At 43.1% G+C, this 19,635-nt stretch overlaps 1 protein-coding gene and 1 long non-coding RNA gene across 2 annotated transcripts; both read left to right on the forward strand.

The window, feature by feature from the left end:
* Positions 1-8,918: 8,918 nt before the first annotated feature.
* LOC115191654 (uncharacterized) lies at positions 8,919-9,980 on the forward strand. The gene is made up of 3 exons (XR_003877752.1): positions 8,919-9,037; positions 9,125-9,225; positions 9,713-9,980. It is a non-coding gene; the product is annotated as an uncharacterized LOC115191654 (long non-coding RNA).
* Positions 9,981-15,939: 5,959 nt separating this feature from the next.
* Positions 15,940-19,635, forward strand: LOC115191653 (CD209 antigen-like protein E). The gene is made up of 6 exons (XM_029749457.1): positions 15,940-16,339; positions 16,518-16,616; positions 17,489-17,659; positions 17,766-17,890; positions 18,009-18,109; positions 19,318-19,635. Exons 1-6 carry the CDS (start codon positions 16,123-16,125, stop codon positions 19,472-19,474), a joined length of 870 nt encoding a protein of 289 aa, XP_029605317.1. The 5' UTR covers positions 15,940-16,122; the 3' UTR covers positions 19,475-19,635.

The following is a 19,635-nucleotide window of genomic DNA, read 5'->3' on the forward strand; positions in this document are numbered from 1 at the left end:
TTTAGTCCTGTGTACTGTAACTGGCCAATGTCTTCTTCCTGTTGCTGTGAAAACTTGTATGGTTAACAACAACATGCACGTCCCCCTCAACAGGAAGAGAGATGTGGGTGAGAAACCAGCACTTTAAAAGTACAACTATTCTTATTTTTTCATTAACAGATGATACAGAAGAGAATCTTTATACTTAGAATTCACCCCATAATGTGTGATCCCATCTTCCACTTAAATCCTATTTTAAGTTAATGATACTGGGAGACTCAGTCACATTTGACTAAAGCTGAACACACACACACACACACACACACACACACACACACACACACACACACACACACACACACACACACACACACACACACACACACACACACACACACACACACACATTAAATAGGTGAGATTACCCTGTAGTACAGATCTCAGTGAGAAAACCTACAGTAATACATGTTCATTAATCCCACACTGTGTGCAGATCCATAAAGTACCAAAGTATATTTTAAGGGGGTAATTAGAATGAGCCTTTATATGGAGCAGTCTGAGGAGATTTATGATAATGTGGACAGGAAGAGCTGTGGACAGGATACAGTGAACTGGACCACAGATAAACAACCTGAATCTCAGAACACTGGTAAATACACCGTAGTCATAGAGACACACACATGGAAGTGTAAACCAATAATTATTATTCTTCCACTTGCCACACAAACAATGTACCTTATGTTAACGTGATGAGGTTGGCCGATGCCCCATGCCCCAAGGCTTCAAAAGTCAACTGAGTAAAATAATCTAATAAACATACATTGTATTCTGTTTTTCAATATTAAAAGTATCTTCCAAATTAAGGTACCTTACTTCACAAGGGAAAGCTTTTGAATTGATATACTTGTGGAAAAGGATACATGAAACGCTAAATACTACAGCTCCTAAATACTACGTTCCTTTAAGACTAGAGGTCAAATGTTCTGAAATGTTTGAGGCTCTGTATTTCAGGATGTATACTAACTGCAGAAACATTTATTATCATGTTCATAAAGTCCTATGTAACTCGCCACTGTGTCTTTCCAACCTGGTCTCAAAGCATTTCGTATTATTCTGTACGTCAATCCGTAACACTCCATTTAGTATGATTTGTTACCTTTCATATCGTATGTATCAATTTGTGGATGCCCAACATCCATTTTGTATGATATGTTAATGATTAAGAATTACAATGTTACGAATTCCAATTTGTATGATGGGTTACGAATTTACAAAAGGTACAATATGTTATGAATTTGCTAAACATATGATATGTTCTGAATTCTACTAACATTAGCTAAATGGCTAACGTTGGCAAGGCTAGGGGTTAACTGTAACTGGCCACTATATTTCCAGTTGATGTGAGAAGCTGTATCTTTAACAACCACAAGTCCCCCTCAACAGGAAGAGAGATGGTGTGAGATCCGACCACTTTAAAAGTACAGCTATTCATCCTCCATTTACAGATGATATAAAAGAGATTCTTCATATTCTGGGATCATATGGGGCGAATTCTATCTCCCACTTAAGTCAAATTTGCACTTAGTCATTTATTGATGTCAATTTGAGACTAAGTGAAAACTTGAATTAACGGGAAACTTCAGGATTTAGGCAATGATGCCCTTTATCTACTTCCCCAGAGTCAGATGAGCTTTGGATAACATTTTTATGACTGTATCCAGTATGAATGAAGTTAGAGGTAGTTTTGTGAGCCAATGCTAACTAGAGTTAGCGCAATGACTGGAGGTGTATGGGCTTTTATATAATCATGATGAGGGGTTAATAATTATAATAATAAAAATGCATTATGCATTATGCATTATGAAAGGAAAATGACATGCGCAAGAGACCGTGGAATATATATTTTTGTAAGGGCTTTGGTAGTTGCGTTTGCAGGAATGAGGCGCAGGAAGCAACGAACACAGGGAGTGGTGTTTTTAATAACACTTGAAGAAAAAACAAAGTTCCCAAGCACAGGGGAATAAATACAATGAGCGACAATGCCAAGCCGACACGAACAAGACAGTCGACATACAACAATCAATCCCGCACAACAAGGAGCGGGCCAGCTAAACTAAATAGCCCCTCTAATGGCTAATTGACCACAGGTGTCCAAAATCAAAAAAAAAGGGAAAAGCAAAAGGGAATCGGTGGCAGCTAATAGGCCGGTGACGACGACCGCCGAGCGCCACCCGAGCAGGAGGGGGTGCCACCGTCGGTGGGAATCGTGACAGTACCCCCCTCCTGACGCGCGGCTCCCGCAGCGTGCCGACACCGGCCTCGAGGTCGACCCGGAGGGCGAGGAACAGGGCGATCCGGACGGAGGTGGTGGAAATCCCTCAACATAGATGGGTCCAAGACGTCCTCCGCCGGCACCCAGCACCTCTCCTCCGGGCCGTACCCCTCCCAGTCCACGAGGTACTGCAGGCCCCTCGCCCGGCGTCTTGAGTCCAGAATGGCTCGTATGCTGTACGCTGGGGACCCCTTGATGTCCAGAGGGGGCGGAGGGACCTCCGGCACCTCATCTTCTTGAAGGGGACCAGCTACCACCGGCCTGAGGAGAGACACATGAAACGAGGGGTTAATACGGTAATAGGAAGGGAGTTGCAACCGATAACACACCTCGTTTATCCTCCTCAGGACTTTGAAGGGCCCCACACACTGCGGCCCCAGCTTCCGGCAGGGCACGCGGAGGGGCAGGTTCCGGGTCGAGAGCCAGACCCTGTCTCCCGGTGCGAACACGGGCGCCTCACTGCGGTGGCGGTCAGCACTCCTCTTCTGCCCCGCACTGGCCTCCTTTAGTGATCCTGGACGGCTCTCCAGGTCTCCTTGGAGTGCTGGACCCAGTCCTCCACCGCAGGAGCCTCGGTCTGGTTCCGGTGCCATGGTGCCAGGACCGGCTGGTAACCTAACACACACTGAAAGGGTGATATGTTAGTAGAGGAGTGGCGAAGTGAGTTCTGGGCTAATTCAGCCCAGGGAATATACCTCGCCCACTCCCCTGGCCGGTCCTGGCAATACGACCTCAGGAACCTGCCCACCTCCTGGTTCACCCTCTCCGCCTGCCCATTGCTCTCGGGGTGATAACCGGAGGTCAAACTGACCGAGACCCCCAACCGCTCCATAAACGCTCTCCAGACCCTGGATGTGAACTGGGAACCTCGATCAGAGACAATGTCCTCCGGCACCCCGTAGTGCCGGAAGACGTGGGTAAATAGGGCCTCCGCAGTCTGCAGGGCCGTAGGGAGACCGGGCAATGGGAGGAGATGGCAGGACTTAGAGAACCGATCCACAACCACCAGAATCGCAGTGTTCCCCTGAGAGGGGGGAAGATCTGTCAAGAAGTCGATGGACAGGTGCGACCATGGTCGTTGTGGAACGGGGAGGGGCTGTAACTTCCCTCTTGGTAGATGCCTAGGAGCCTTACTCTGGGCACACACCGAACAGGAAGAGACATAGGACCTCACGTCCTTCGCCAAGGTGGGCCACCAGTACTTCCCCCTTAGACTCCGCACTGTTCTCGCCACACCAGGATGACCCGCAGTAGGTAGCGTGTGCGCCCACCGAATCAAACGATCACGAACACCGAGCGGCACATACATGCGCCCCACGGGCACCTGCGCAGGCGCAGGTTCCAACACCAATGCCCGCTCGATGTCCGCGTCCACCTCCCATACCACTGGTGCCACCAGCCTAGACGCTGGAATGATGGGAGTTGGATCAATGGGCCGGTCCTCCGTGTCATAGAGACGGGACAGCGTGTCGGCTTTAGTATTCAGGGAACCCGGTCTATAGGAGATGGTAAACCTAAACCGGGCGAAGAACATGGCCCACCTCGCCTGACGTGGATTCAGTCTCCTCGCTGCCCGGATGTACTCCAGGTTTCGGTGGTCGGTCCAGATGAGAAAGGGGTGCTTAGCCCCCTCAAGCCAGTGCCGCCACACCCTCAGGGCTTTGACCACCGCTAGCAACTCCCTGTCCCCCACATCGTAGTTACGCTCCACCGAACTGAGCTTCTTCGAAAAGAAAGTGCAGGGGCGGAGTTTTGATGGCGTACCCGAGCGCTGTGATAGCACGGCACCCACCCCAGCCTCGGATGCGTCCACCTCCACTATGAACGCTAAAGACGGGTCCGGGTGCGCCAACACGGGTGCGTCGGTGAACAGCGTCTTCAACTTCTTGAAGGCTCCGTCCGCCTCCGTCGACCATCGCAAACACACCGGCCCCCCCTTCAGCAGTGAGGTAATGGGAGCCGCTACCTGGCCAAAACCCCGGATAAACCTCCGGTAGTAATTGGCAAAGCCTAAGAACCGCTGCACTTCCTTCACCGTGGTTGGACTCGGCCAATTACGCACGGCCTTAACGCGGTCACACTCCATCACCACCCCCGTGGTGGAAATGCGATAACCCAGAAAGGAGACGGCTCGTTTGGAAAACTCACACTTCTCAGCCTTAACGTATAGGTCATGCTCCAGCAGTCTACCAAGCACCTTGCGCACCAGGGACACATGCGCGGAGCGGGTGGTGGAATATATCAGAATGTCATCGATATAGACAATCACGCCCTGCCCGTGCAGGTCCCTGAGAATTTCGTCAACAAAGGATTGAAAGATGGCTGGAGCATTTTTCAACCCATACGGCATGACGAGGTACTCATAATGGCCTGATGTGGTACTAATGGCGGTTTTCCACTTGTCTCCCTTCTTGATACGCACCAGATTATACGCGCTCCTGAGATCCAGTTTTGTGAAGAACTGTGCTCCGTGAAATAATCAATAAGGAAAAAACGAATGCGTTCCTTATGATTCCCCTGCGTTACCATGTCCAGTGGCACCGTAGACTCCCTGACTAGCCCTGACCCTAATGGTCGGCTATCTAGGGAGTGCACGGGGAAAGGGGAATCTATCGGCACCCGCGGAATGCCCAGCTTAATGGCAAGTCCACGGTCCATAAAGTTCCCAGCTGCGCTTGAATCGACTAGCGCCCTATGCTGGGAAGAGGGAAAAAAAATTGTAAACAAAACAGGTAAAAACACGTGACCAACAGGGGCTTCTGGGTGAATCTGGTGCTGACTCACCTGAGGTGACCGGGAAGTGTTCTGCCTGCCCTCTCGACTCCCAGACTGGCTCCTCCAGCACCGGTCGGCCGTGTGTCCTCTCCGACCACAGCTGGTGCAGGAGGAGCCACCTCCTCCGGTGCCCCTTGGCACGGCCCCCCTACCTCCATAGGGGTAGGGGCGGGGGTGCACGGGGGTGGAACGGGCAGGACCATCTCCGAACGCCCGCGGGCAGCCAGCAAATTGTCCAGACGTATGGACATGTCTATCAGCTCGTCCAGGGACAGAGCTGTGTCCCGACAGGCCAGCTCCCTGCGGACGTCCGCCCGGAGACTGCAGCGGTAGTGGTCTATGAGGGCCCTGTCGTTCCACCCCGCTCCAGTAGCCAAGGTCCTGAACTCCAGTGCGAAGTCCTGATTTTTTAACTAATTTTGGTCTTTAATGCAGTGCCAACAGACAAGTTTTTTTTACTGAAATTGCAAGCAACTTTCTGTGGTTTGTTAAAAAATAACAATATTTTGGAGATGGTTTTGTTTCAAATAACCGAAAGTGAACGATTGTAATCTGAATAAAGGGAAAAAGGCCTTTCTTGAACATGGGATGAGACATTCTTACTAATTTGTAAATAAAGCCAGTTGGTTATTAGAATTATTTATTTATGTTTTTAGAAGGAGACAAACCAAAAGCCCACTGTGCCTATTTTTTTGAAAATCGTCAGTCCACATGTCAAATGTAATTCCCCCATTGTATTAACCTCTCTAGGGTCGGCGGGACGAAATCGTCCCACCTACGTAACAGCCAGTGGAATCCTGTGGCACGTTATTCAAATACCTTAGAAATGCTATTACTTCAATTTCTCAAACATATGACTATTTTACACCATTTTAAAGACAAGACTCTCGTTAATCTAACCACACTGTCCGATTTCAAAAAGGCTTTACAACGAAAGCAAAACATTAGATTATGTCAGCAGAGTACCCAGCCAGAAATAATCAGACACCCATTTTTCAAGCTAGCATATAATGTCACAAAAACCCAGAAGACAGCTAAATGCAGCACTAACCTTTGATGATCTTCATCAGATGACACACCTAGGACATCATGTTATACAATACATGCATGTTTTGTTCAATCAAGTTCATATTTATATCAAAAACCAGCTTTTTACATTAGCATGTGACGTTCAGAACTAGCATACCCCCTGCAAACTTCCGGTGAATTTACAAAAAATTTACAAAATTTCTCATGATAAACGTTCACAAAAAGCATAACAATTATTTTAAGAATTATAGATACAGAACTCCTCTATGCACTCGATATGTCCGATTTTAAAATAGCTTTTCGGTGAAAGCACATTTTGCAATATTCTAAGTAGATAGCCCGGCATCACAGGGCTAGCTATTTAGACACCCAGCAAGTTTAGCACTCACCAAAGTCAGATTTACTATAAGAAAAATGTTATTACCTTTGGTGTTCTTCATCAGAATGCACTCCCAGGACTTCTACTTCAATAACAAATGTTGGTTTGGTCCCAAATAATCCATAGTTATATCCAAACAGCGGCGTTTTGTTCGTGTGTTCAAGACACTATCCGAAAGGGTAAAGAAGGGTGACGAGCACGACGCATTTCGTGACAAAAAATTCTAAATATTCCATTACCGTACTTCGAAGCATGTCAACCGCTGTTTAAAATCAATTTTTATGCCATTTTTCTCGTAAAAAAGCGATAATATTCCGACCGGGAATCTGTGTTTAGGTTAAAAGACGAAAGAAAATAAAAGCATGGGGTCGACTCGTGCACGCGCCTCAGCCCATTGTCCTCTGATGGAGCACTTGCCAAAAGCGCTAATGTGTTTCAGCCTGGGGCTGGAATTACATCATTCAGCTTTTTCCCGCCTTCTGAGAGCCTATGGGAGCCGTAGGAAGTGTCACGTTACAGCAAAGATCCTCAGTCTTCAATAAACAGAGTCAAGAAGCTCAAGGAATTGTCAGACAGGCCACTTCCTGTAAGGAATCTTCTCAGGTTTTTGCCTGCCATATGAGTTCTGTTATACTCACAGACACCATTCAAACAGTTTTAGAAACTGTATGGTGTTTTCTATCCAAAGCCAATAATTATATGCATATTCTAGTTACTGGGCAGGAGTAGTAACCAGATTAAATCGGGTACGTTTTTTATCCGGCCGTGCAAATACTGCCCCCTATCCCCAACAGGTTAACCCAAGTTCTCTCTTAACTCCAGGACCACCGACATTTTTTGTTGTTGTTGCCTGATGCAGGACTCTAGTGCTAGAGGAGAGACTCTCAGACTGAAAAAGCCTCCATTAATTGCCACAGTTTAGACCACCGATAGATCAGCATTCTAACTCCCCCTTGTGATAGTGTGGTGCAATGGCAGAATGACACCAACTACCACAAACGGTCACAGCATAAGCTCGTAACTTTTAAAGGAAGAACCACTGTAGCAGATACCCAGGAAATCAGCTCCTATTGACTTTAATTTTGAAAATCTGTTCCAAAGTATAATAGAGATACACACTAATGTAAGCAAGGTTTGAAATTATTACGTTTTAGTCAAATGTTATATCTATTTCGGCTTCTTGCAGTCTGCTAATTATATGCAATTATGTTCCGGCCCCCTGACCATTTGCTCAAGACAAAAATGTGTCCGCAGCTGAATCTAGTTGATGATCCCTAAACTATATAGGCCATGTTTGATTGTGTCTCTATGATGATGTTATGCATAGTACCTGTGTCCAAAGATCCTGATAACTCAGGGAAGAGATCCTCCAGAGTTGCTGCAGTGCGTCTGGGGCTGCTGTGTGTCCGGGGCTGCTGTGTGTCCTACTGGCTGGAATCATAGGCCTGTATGTCCACTGTAAGTCTTATTAAGTTACAATTCCTACAATTCACCAGCAGTTCTGTGATAATCTCTTCTAATGATAAACGTTGTTGTTGTTGTGACAGATGATGGGGTCTCTAAGAGCATCTTAGCCTATAAGACCAACTCATCTGCAGAGAGAATCCAGCTACAGACCAGCTACACCAACCTGACTACTGAGAGAGACCAGCTACAGACCAGCTACACCAACCTGACTAAAGAGAGAGACCAGCTACAGACCAGTTATAACAACCTGACTAAAGAGAGAGACCAGCTACAGACTGAGAGAGATTGTCTTAGCGGGAGGCTTACCAATTGCAGTGAGTAAACCTACAGTAATAAATTATAATTAATCCCACACACCTGATCATGAGTCTGTATTCTTTCATAAAGTGTACAGTGTGATAAGTTGAGGGATATTAATATTAATCTTCTTGTAGAACAAACCTGTCCTGAAGGCTGGCAGAAGTTTGAATCCAGTTGGTACTTCCTGTCTACTGAGACTAAAACCTGGAAGATAGCAAAGAGGACTGTCTGGAGAGAGGAGCAGACCTGGTGATCATCAACAGTGATAAGGAACAGGTGAGAGTGAGAGAGTGTCGTGGAAAATTGTCTTAAGAATAACACTTCTTACAAGAACTTGTAAATTCAATATAGACTTTAATACAGAGTAATAAAGCCGAGTCGGCCCGCGGATGACAACTCCATTTCTTAGGCCCCGGCTCTGCTTTTATGCATATACAAAACATAGGTCCATCCTTTATGCAAATGAGGTAAAACCCCCTATGCGTTCTACCACCTTTTTCTTTCTATCCAATGGATAACGCCCGTATCTGCTTTTAGCTCTAACATAGTATGGGCTAGCCTCCTCATATGGATATGAAGTAATGCTTGCACTGCATGCTTACGCTTGGTATATATTTAGTCATGGTCATACATATAGCTTAGCCTTTGCATGTTTTCTGCTTAGAGCAACATAACCACCTGTCACCTCCACTCAGGGAGTGCTGTCCTTCTCCTCTTTCGCTATTCTATGTATTTATATTTCTTCCCCTCATCAAGTCTACTTTTCTCCCACAAGAGTAAGAGTGAGAGAGAAAGAGAATACGGTTTGCTTTGGGTAAATATGGTCAAACATATGAATATATATTTATCTTCCTCAACAACAGATATTTCTCTTCAACCTCAAGAAGAGTGTCTGGATTGGTCTGACTGACTCTGTTAATGAGGGGACCTGGAGATGGGTGGACGGCACAACACTGACCACAGGGTGAGAGATGATAACGAATCTGTCAATAAGGCTCCTTTCAACCTGTTTCTATACAGGTTATTGTCATTGCTGGAAGCAATCAACAAAGTTAACTTAATGATGAAAAATGTCTACATATTATTTAGAATTGTGATGTTCTAACTGTGATGTCTGACTGTTGTTAACCCCTATTATCCATGATATCTGACTGTTTTTAACCCTGTAGGTATTGGTATTAACCATGATATCTGACTGTTGTTAACACTGTAGGTAATGGTATTAACTATGATATCTGACTGTATTATATCCTGTAGGTACTGGTATTAACCATGATATCTGACTGTTTTTAACCCTGTAGGTACAGGTATTAACCATGATATCTGACTGTTTTTAACCCTGTAGGTAATGGTATTAACTATGATATCTGACTGTTTTAACCCTGTAGGTACTGGTATTAACCATGATATCTGACTGCTTTTAACCCTGTATGTACTGGTATGACCCACAGTCTGATAATGCAGGTCCTACTGGGCAGGAGGACTGTGCTGAGATACCAAATATCAGCATCCTCTCGAGGCATGGAATGACTTGTCATGTGACAGCAAACTCAACTGGATTTGTGAGAAAGTGTTTTAACATCACCATGACAACATACTGTAACACATACAGCAGCCTACAGTGCACAGAACTTTCTCTCTCCCTCTCCCACTCCCCTCCCTCCTTCCCTCCCACACGCATACACACTTGCTATTTGTTTGTATTAGCATATGAATAAAAGTCCTACTTATTTCCTGAAATTGTAGCTTCCTGTGAAACCAGCATTTATGTTTGACACATCATCAGACACAACATGAAGCTCGCACTTTTGACTTTGTTCACACTCTGCATGCAGTTCATTCCATCAATTCCAATTCAAATACATTCTTCTTACTTGATACAGATGTTTACATGCTCTAATTTAGGACTGGTGGAAACATTCTAGGCTGTACCAAACCACCATTACATACACTGTATAGGAGTTGACTGTATCACCAATCAATGAGTGTAGTAGAGATATCAAAGGATGGTACTTAAAAATCTTTGACAGTCAGTCTTTGTTGTCAAGTTACATATAAGCACAATATCAAATGCTCATATTTGACTGTTGTTCTTCTGTAAAGTGCCTTAAAAAAGTATTCAGACCCCTTGACGGTTTCCACATTTTGTTACGTTACAGCTTTATTATCAAAAATGGGTTGAATATGTTTTTTTCCCCCAGCAATCTAGGACAGTTAACCTGTGGATAGACAGTAGATGTTAGGACAGTTAACCTGTGGATAGACAGTAGATGTTATGACAGTTAACCTGTGGATAGACAGTAGATGTTATGACAGTTCACTGCCACCCTATGACCTCTGTTGTCTCTGCTAGTCAACATGATGGCTGCTGAAAGCTTCCTTCATAACTGAGTCCCTCCCCATCTCTCCTCCAACCCCACATTCAAGGCTGACTACATTCAAATCACCTACCATCAATTCCAATTCAAATACATTCTTCTTACTTGCTACAGATATTTACATGCTCCAATTTAGGACTGGTGGAAACATTCTAGACTGTACCAAACCAACATTTCGTACACTGTGTAGGAGTTGACTGTTTCACCAATCAATGAGTGTAGTAGAGATATCAAAGGATGTTACATCACAATATTTGACAGTCAGTCTTTGTTGTCAAGTTACATTTAAGCACAATATCAAATGCTCATATTTGACTGTTGTTCCCCTATATGGGTGAAGTGGATCTTTTCAGTAGTTCAACCAGCTAACACTCAAACTCCTCAACCAATCAAGTTTCTTAATACGCCAGCGGGACACCTGTTGAGCTTCCGGTGAAATTGGAGGGCGCGCAATTCAAATAAATAATCATTAAAATTATGGATATTAAACATTTAGGTACATACAAGTGTCTTATATCGGTTAAAAGCTTCAATTGTCTGTCTGTCTGTCTGTCTGTCTGTTGGTGGTTGGTGGTTATTAGCAGACCTGGGTCATGTATTCATTAGGGCACACCATAGCAAAATGTTTAACAACCGCAATGGATTTTTTTTTTCTTATTGGACAGGTACAGTTAGTTCCTCCCTGTTTCAGTTTGCTTCCTTCTTTTTGGCGCCTAATAAATACGACCAGAATACTTTAGCTGTGCTTGGTTGAGCTTGTTTGGCTTAATGGAACCAATAGAATAGTCCCAAATGCTCAAAGTAGTTGACAGATTTCAAATTGTTTTTGGTTATGGTTATTCATTATTTTTGAAAGCATCCGGAGACATTATTAAGATGTCCAATATGTCCAACATCCAATATGTTCATCAGTGATATAGAGTAGTAAGAGATCATATAAGAGGGTGTGTGTGTCTGGTCTATGTATTTGTATTTAATATGGATCCCCATTAGTTCCTGCCAAGGCAGCAGCTACTCTTCCTGGGGTCTAGCAAAATTAAGACGTAAACAATTTTAACAACATTACATTCACAACAGATTTGACAACACATTAAGTGTGTGCCCTCAGGCCCCTACTCTACTACCACATATCTACAACACAAAATCCATGTGTACGTGTGTGTATAGTGCCTATGTTATCTAGTGTGTGTATGCATGTGTATGTGTCTATGTTTGTGTTGCTTCACAGTATGTGGGTGGAACTTCCCCCAATAGACCAGGAAGTTTCTCAGGAATCAGATAACAAGGTGAAACGAAGAAGAAAGTGTCCCAACTACAACCAGCCATGACATGTTTCTGTTCCACAAATCCCCACCTACAACAGTAAACTTCAGACTCAGACACTCTGTACTGGGGGCCCTTCCCTGGGTGCATGATGCGTTTTTTACCCTAGCACTACACAACTAATTAAAATCATCAAAGCTTAATGATTAGTTGGTTATTTGAATCAGCTGTGTAGTGCTAGGGCAAAACCAAAAATGTTCACTAAGGGGGGCCCCAGGACTGAGTTTGGGAAAGCCTGCTTTAAGACACTGTAGCTGGAGTCAACAAACATTGTTGAACATGTGTGAGTCCATCTATGCCAAGCCAGATATGACCATTAAGGTTTGACAGAGGTGAGATGGAGGAGAGGATTGTGGATGTCTACATCAGACCAGACACAACACATCTGCAGAATGGCCAGCTACATGACAGTTACAACACCCTTACTGAGGAAAGAGAGCAACTACAGACCAGTTAAATCAAGTAGACTAAAGAGAGAAACCAGCTTCAGACCAGTTAAATCAAGTAGACTAAAGAGAGAAACCAGCTTCAGACCAGTTAAAATACCCTGACTAAAGAGACAGACCAGCTACAACAAACTGACTGAGGAGAGAGACCACCTACAGGCAAGCTACAACAACTTGACTAAAGAGACACCATCTACAAAGGGAGAAAGATGATTTTGAAGGCTGGTACTACATCTTGACCAAGACTAAAAACTGGAGAGACAGCAGAAAGGACTGAATGAACAGAGGAACAGCATTGAGGCCTCATTTATCAAAACTACTCCACCCATCATAGTCTAAGCCCTGTTTCATCCCGGGGGGGGGGGTTGTTTAAAGAATGTCATACCAAGGATAATTTAGATATTTGATTTTATATATTAAATATAATAAAATTATTTGCAGAAAAAAGATTTTTGGGCCTTGCTGCTATTAGCCCATGCAAACACATTTATTAACAAATTCACTACATGGAACAACAGATAGTTGTTCTGTTCTCTGTATACATCAATGATGTCACTCTTGCTGCTGGTGATTCTCTGATCCACCTCTACGCAGACGACACCATTCTGTATATTTCTGGCCCTTCTTTGGACACTGTGTTAACAAACCTTCAGACGAGCTTCAATGCCACACAACTCTCCTTCCGTGGCCTCCAACTGCTCTTAAATGCAAGTAAAACTAAATTGCTCTTCAACCGATCGCTGCCCGCACCTGCCTGCCCATCTAGCATCACTACCCTGGACGGTTCTGACTTAGAATATGTTGACAACTACAAATACCTGGGTGTCTGGTTAGATTGTAAACTTTCATGACTCACATTAAGCATCTCCAATCCAAAATGAAATCTAGAATCGGCTTCCTATATCGTAACAAAACATCCTTCACTCATGCTTCCAAACATACCCTCGTAAAACTGACTATCCTACCGATCTGTAACGGCCATCGCGAGAGAGAGTAGACCAAGGTGCAGCGGAGTTAGTGTTCATCATCATTTTTAATTAGAACAAAAGAGAACACTACACAAAAATAAGAAAACCGACAGCCAAACAGTCCTGTCAGGTGCAAAACACTAACAGAAACAGTTACCCACAAAACCCAAAGGAAAAACATGCTCCTTATGTGTGACTCCCAATCAGCAACAACGAGCTTCAGCTGTGCTGATTGGGAGCCACACACGGCCCAAAACAAAGAAATACAAAAACATAGAAAAAGGAACATAGAACGCCCACCCAATGTAACACCCTGGCCTAACCAAAATAAAGAACAAAAACCCCTCTCTATGGCCAGGACGTTACATGATCCTTGACTTCGACGATGTCATTTACAAAATAGCCTCCAACACTCTACTCAGCAAATTGGATGCAGTCTATCACAGTGCCATCCGTTTTGTCACCAAAGCCCCATACACTACCCACCACTGCGACCTGTATTCTCTCGTTGGCTGGCCCTCGCTTCATATTCGTCGCCAAACCCACTGGCTACAGGTCATCTATAATTATTTTCTAGGTAAAGCCCCGCCTTATCTCAGCTCACTGGTCACCATAGCAGCACCCACCCATAGCAGGCGCTCCAGCAGGTCAATTTTTTTTTTGCTCCTTTGCACCCCAGGAGCTCTACTTGTACATTCATCTTTTGCACATCTATCACTCCAGTGTTAAATTGCTAAATTGTAATTATTTTGCCACTATGGCCTATTTATTGCCTTACCTCCCTAATATTACTTCATTTGCACACACTGTATATAGACTTTTCTATTGTGCTATTGACTGTACGTTTGTTTATTCCATGTGTAACTCTGTGTTGTTTGTGTAGCACTGCTTTGCTTTATCTTGGCCAGGTCGCAATTGTAAATGAGAACTAGTTCTCAACTAGTCTACCTGGTTAAATAAAGGTGAAATAGAAAAAATACAAATAAAAATAGTCCCAAAAAAAGATCAAAAGGAGGTTTGTTCTGAAAACTCTCTCCTATCTGAGAGTTATAAGAAAGATCAGGAAACATGTATTTTTTTACATGTATTTCAACCGTAATTTTGTCAATGAGAACGGAATTTAGAATGTTGGTATGCATAGAAAAGGTGTGATTTATCAAACAATCCCACCAACTTCATACACACACCAGTAGGAGACGACCTTTGATGAATACCCTTTTTTCTCAACCTCAGTGCTCATGCTATTCGGATTACGAAACGCCCATAATGAACTAAATATGGTAAAAATCATCCCTTTAATCCTGTGAGAATATACAACTAAGAGAGGACCATTAGGATAATTGAAGTTGCTTTAGCAGTGGTGAATCTACTTGAAATGAGTAGTCAACACTCACCAATAAGCCATCCATCCTCAACAGCTCCTTCCAGTAGGTATAGAGACCAACATTGCTGTTCTACAGAATGAACGATTCATGGTTCCAACGGGCCACTTTAAAACCACATTCAGCAGCGTTTTTGTTGTCATATAACCTATCACCTGCACATTAAGAGTGGAAGCCTTTTCTGTTCACATAGTGCCGTCTTTTGATCCGTTTGTATTTGGGAATCCATTGATGGGAAAGAAACCCCTCTTGATTTCTACATGTTTGTGGTGGTGGTGTATGGATATTGTATGTTACAGTTTGTTTTGCTGATGATTGCATCCAAAACATTGGCTCATCGAGGGATGTGAGATGCCGATTGGCAAGCTCCCACTGAAAAGTCCCCATTGCCAATAACCAGAGGCTGGATGGCACTTGATGTGCACCGGAATGGCATGTTTTTGCCTTTCTTAGGTAGGTCTTGAATCCTCAAAAAATCTATACAATTTGTTTTGGGAAACGATATCTGATGAGCCAATCTGTACTTTCTGGAAAAATGTCCCACTGGTCTCTAAAAACACGGTTTGTAAAATGCATCATGTGCCAAATCTTCTAACAGAGCAACATCAGGCATCTCTAATTCCATTTCCATTATTGCAGTATTTGCACTGTTGGAGCTAGGAACACAAGCATTTCGCTACACCTGCAACAACAACTGCTAAATATTTGTATGTGACCAATACCATTTGATTTGATTACACACAGCCTGTCAAGATCTGCTGCATTAATTGACACTCACTGTTCCTACGGATGGTCATGTCTGTGCGTCAATTCAAGCAAACGTTCATATAAATCTCAGACTTTGCGTGGAAATGGCGCTACGCATGGTTTACTAACAGATGTGTGTCTATCTGCGGTTGATGAGGCCTCTGGTGAACAGGAACAGGTGTCAGAGTTGGATGGGATTTTAATATTAAGACAAATATTTGTGGAAAGAAAGTTGTAATTGTCCCGTCTTTCAAGAATCCATGAGCTCTAAAACAGCAACATTTTCTCACAGCCTCATGCCAAAATGTGGAGATTAGCTACAAACTGAGCTACGCCACTGTCGCAACAGAAAACGACACACACATTTTTGTTGGTATGAATATATTAATGTAATCACTACTTATCATCATGCTGTGTGTCAAGAGTTGAAGAAGAATAAAATGTCCCAACCTCAACCACCATGTTACTATTTCATCATCTTCCTCTTTCTACATTTCCCTTTTATTCTGGGGATGACATCTTAAACAGTTAGTCTCAGACAGAGCGGAGACAGAGACACAGACTCAGAGCAGAGACAGAAACAGACACAGGGTCACCGATAGGACCAGAACCTGAGTATGGACAGAAAACACAGTAAGTTATTGGAGATGTCTGAGGCCATCTATGCTGAGCCAGATATGAACAAGAAGGTCAAGTTTGACAGAGGTGAGATAGAGGAGAGGATTGTGGATATCTACGTCAGTGCAGATACCCTGAGAGACGGTGAGACCAGCACCAAGAGAGAAGAGACAGCAGACATTGCTCCTAATAATGTACCAGGAGACCAGCAGCCAGGTATAACACACACACACACGCAGTCACTCACACACACACACACACACACACAAATAAATGACACACACAATATATTAAACAGGTGAGATTATCCTGTAGTACTAGACCGCAATTTGTCCCAATCCTGGATGATACAGTAAAACACATTACCAAAGATCTTAAATAATATGTTATTCAGTACATTTTCAGTGGTGGAAGAGACCCTCTGGAGTTTCTGCAGTGTGTCTGGGGCTGCTGTGTGTTCTACTGGCTGGGATTGTAGGCCTGTCTGTCCAATGTAAGTCTACAGTATATCTATACTAAACAACAATATAAACGCAACATGTAAGATTTTACTGAGTTACAGTTCATATCAGTCAATTGAAATAAATTCATTAGGCCCTATTCTATGGATGGCACATGACTAACAGAGGTTCAGCCATGGGTGGGCCTTGGAAGGCATAGGTCCACCCACTTGGCAGCCAGATTCCAACCACTGGAGAACCAGGCCCAGCCAATCAGAATGAGTTTTTCCCCACAAAAGGGCTTTATTACAGACAGAAATACTCCTCAGCACCCTCCCTCAGACGATCCAACAGGTGAAGAAGCCGGATGTGGAGGTCATGGGCTGCCGTGGTTACACGTGGTCTCCAGTTGTTAGGCCAGTTGGACGTACTGCCAAATTATCTAAAACAACATTGGAGGCAGCTTAGGGTAGAGACATGAACATGAATTTATCTGGCAACAGCTCTGGTGGACATTCCTGCAGTCAGCCTGCCAGTTGCACGTTCCCTCAAAACTTGAGACATCTGTGGCAAAACTACACATTTTAAAGTGGCCTTTTATTGTCTCCAGCACAAGGTGCACCTGTGTAATGATCATGCTGTTTAATCAGCTTCTTGATATGCCACACCTGTCAGGTGGATAGATTATCTTTGCAATGGATAAATGCTGACTAACAGGGATGTAAACACATTTGAGAGAAATAAGCTTTTTGTGCATATGAAACATTTCTGGCATGTTTTAATTCATCTCATGAAACATGGGACCAACACTTTACATGTTGCATTTATATTTTTGTTCACTGTTTAAATAGTTCTTATAATTCAGATTTAGTAGTTCTGATGTGATCTATTTTAGTAAGCAATTTCTTCTTTATTGTTGTTGCAGACAGCAACGTCTCAAAGAACTCATCTGCAGAGAGAGACCAGCACCAGACCAGTTACAACAACCTGACTAAAGAGAGAGACCAGCTACAGACCAGTTACAACAACCTGACTAAAGAGAGAGACCAGCTACAGACTGAGAGAGATTTTCTTAGCAGGTGGCTTACCAATTGCAGTGAGTAAACCTACAGTAATACATTATCATTCTTTCATTAAGTATCCAGGGTGATAAATTGAAGGAAATTCATGTTTTCATCTTGTATAACAAACCTGACCTGAAGGCTGGCAGAAGTTTGAATCCAGTTGGTACTTCCTGTCTACTGAAAAGAAAACCTGGAAAGAGAGCAGAGAGGACTGTCTGAAGAGAGGAGCAGACCTGGTGATCATAAACAGCGATAAGGAACAGGTGAGAGAGAGAGAGAGAGAGAGAGAGAGAGAGAGAAAGAGAGAAAGAGAGAGAGAGAGAGAGAGACAGGTAGATATGATCAAACATATGAATATATATTTATCTTCCTCAACAACAGATATTTCTCTTCAACCTCAAGAAGAGTGTCTGGATTGGTCTGACTGACTCTGTTATTGAGGGGACCTGGAGATGGGTGGACGGCACAACACTGACCACAGGGTGAGAGATGATAACTAATCTGTCAATAAGGCTCCTTTCAACCTTTTTCTATACAGGTTATTGTCATTGATGGCAGCAATCAACAAAGTTAACTTTAAGATGAAACATGTCTGTATATTATTTAAGATTGTGATGTCTGACTGTTGTTAACCCTGTAGGTACTGGTATTAACCATGATATCTGACTGTTTTTAACCCTGTAGGTACTGATATTAACCATGAAATCTGACTGTTTTTAACCCTGTAGGTACTGGTATTAACCATGATATCTGACTGTTTTTAACCCTGTAGGTACTGATATTAACCATGAAATCTGACTGTTTTTAACCCTGTAGGTACTGGTATTAACCATGATATCTGACTGTTTTTAACCCTGTAGGTACTGGTATTAACCATGATATCTGACTGTTTTTAACCCTGTTGGTACTGGTATTAACCATGATATCTGACTGTTTTTAACCCTGTAGGTACTGGTATTAACCATGATATCTAACTGTTTTTAACCCTGTAGGTACTGATATTAACCATGATATCTGACTGTTTTTAACCCTGTAGGTACTGATATTAACCATGATATCTGACTGTTTTAACCCTGTAGGTACTGGTATAAACCATGATATCTGACTGTTTTAACCCTGTAGGTACTGATATTAACCATGATATCTGACTGTTTTAACCCTGTAGGTACTGGTATTAACCATGATATCTGACAGTTTTTAACCCTGTAGGTATTGGTATTATCCATGATATCTGACTGTTTTTAACCCTGTAGGTACTGGAATTAACCATGATATCTGACTGTTTTTAACCCTGTAGGTACTGGTATTAACCATGATATCTGACTGTTTTAACCCTGTAGGTACTGGTATTAAACATGATATCTGACTGTTTTAACCCTGTAGGTACTGGTATTAACCATGATATCTGACTATTTTTAACCCTGTAGGTACTGGTATTAACCATGATATCTGACTGTTTTTAACCGTGTAGGTACTGGTATTAACCATGATTTCTGTCTGTTTTAACTCTGTAGGTACTGATATTAACCATGATATCTGACTGTTTTTAACCCTGTAGGTACTGGTATTAACCATGATATCTGACTGTTGTTAACCCTGTAGGTACTGGTATTAACCATGATATCTGACTGTTGTTAACCCTGTAGGTACTGATATTAACCATGATATCTGACTGTTTTTAACCCTGTAGGTACTGGTATGGCAAACAGCCTGATAATGGTGGTGGCATACCAGAAAATGGTGAGGAGGACTGTGTTGAGATACGCACAGATCAGAGTCTTCTGATGGTGTGGAATGACTTGTCATGTGCGGAGAATCTTCACTGGATTTGTGAGAAAGTAGCTTAACATCACCATGACAGCATACTATAACACATACAGCAGCCTACAGTGCACAGAACTTCCTCCTTCATTCTCTCTCTCTCTGTCTCTGTCTCAAACCCACACACACGCATGTTTTATTTGTTTGTATTAGCATATTAATAAAAGTCCAACTTATTTCCTGATTG

Source organism: Salmo trutta, chromosome 4 (genome assembly GCF_901001165.1).
Source record: "Salmo trutta chromosome 4, fSalTru1.1, whole genome shotgun sequence".
Lineage (NCBI taxonomy): Eukaryota > Metazoa > Chordata > Actinopteri > Salmoniformes > Salmonidae > Salmo > Salmo trutta.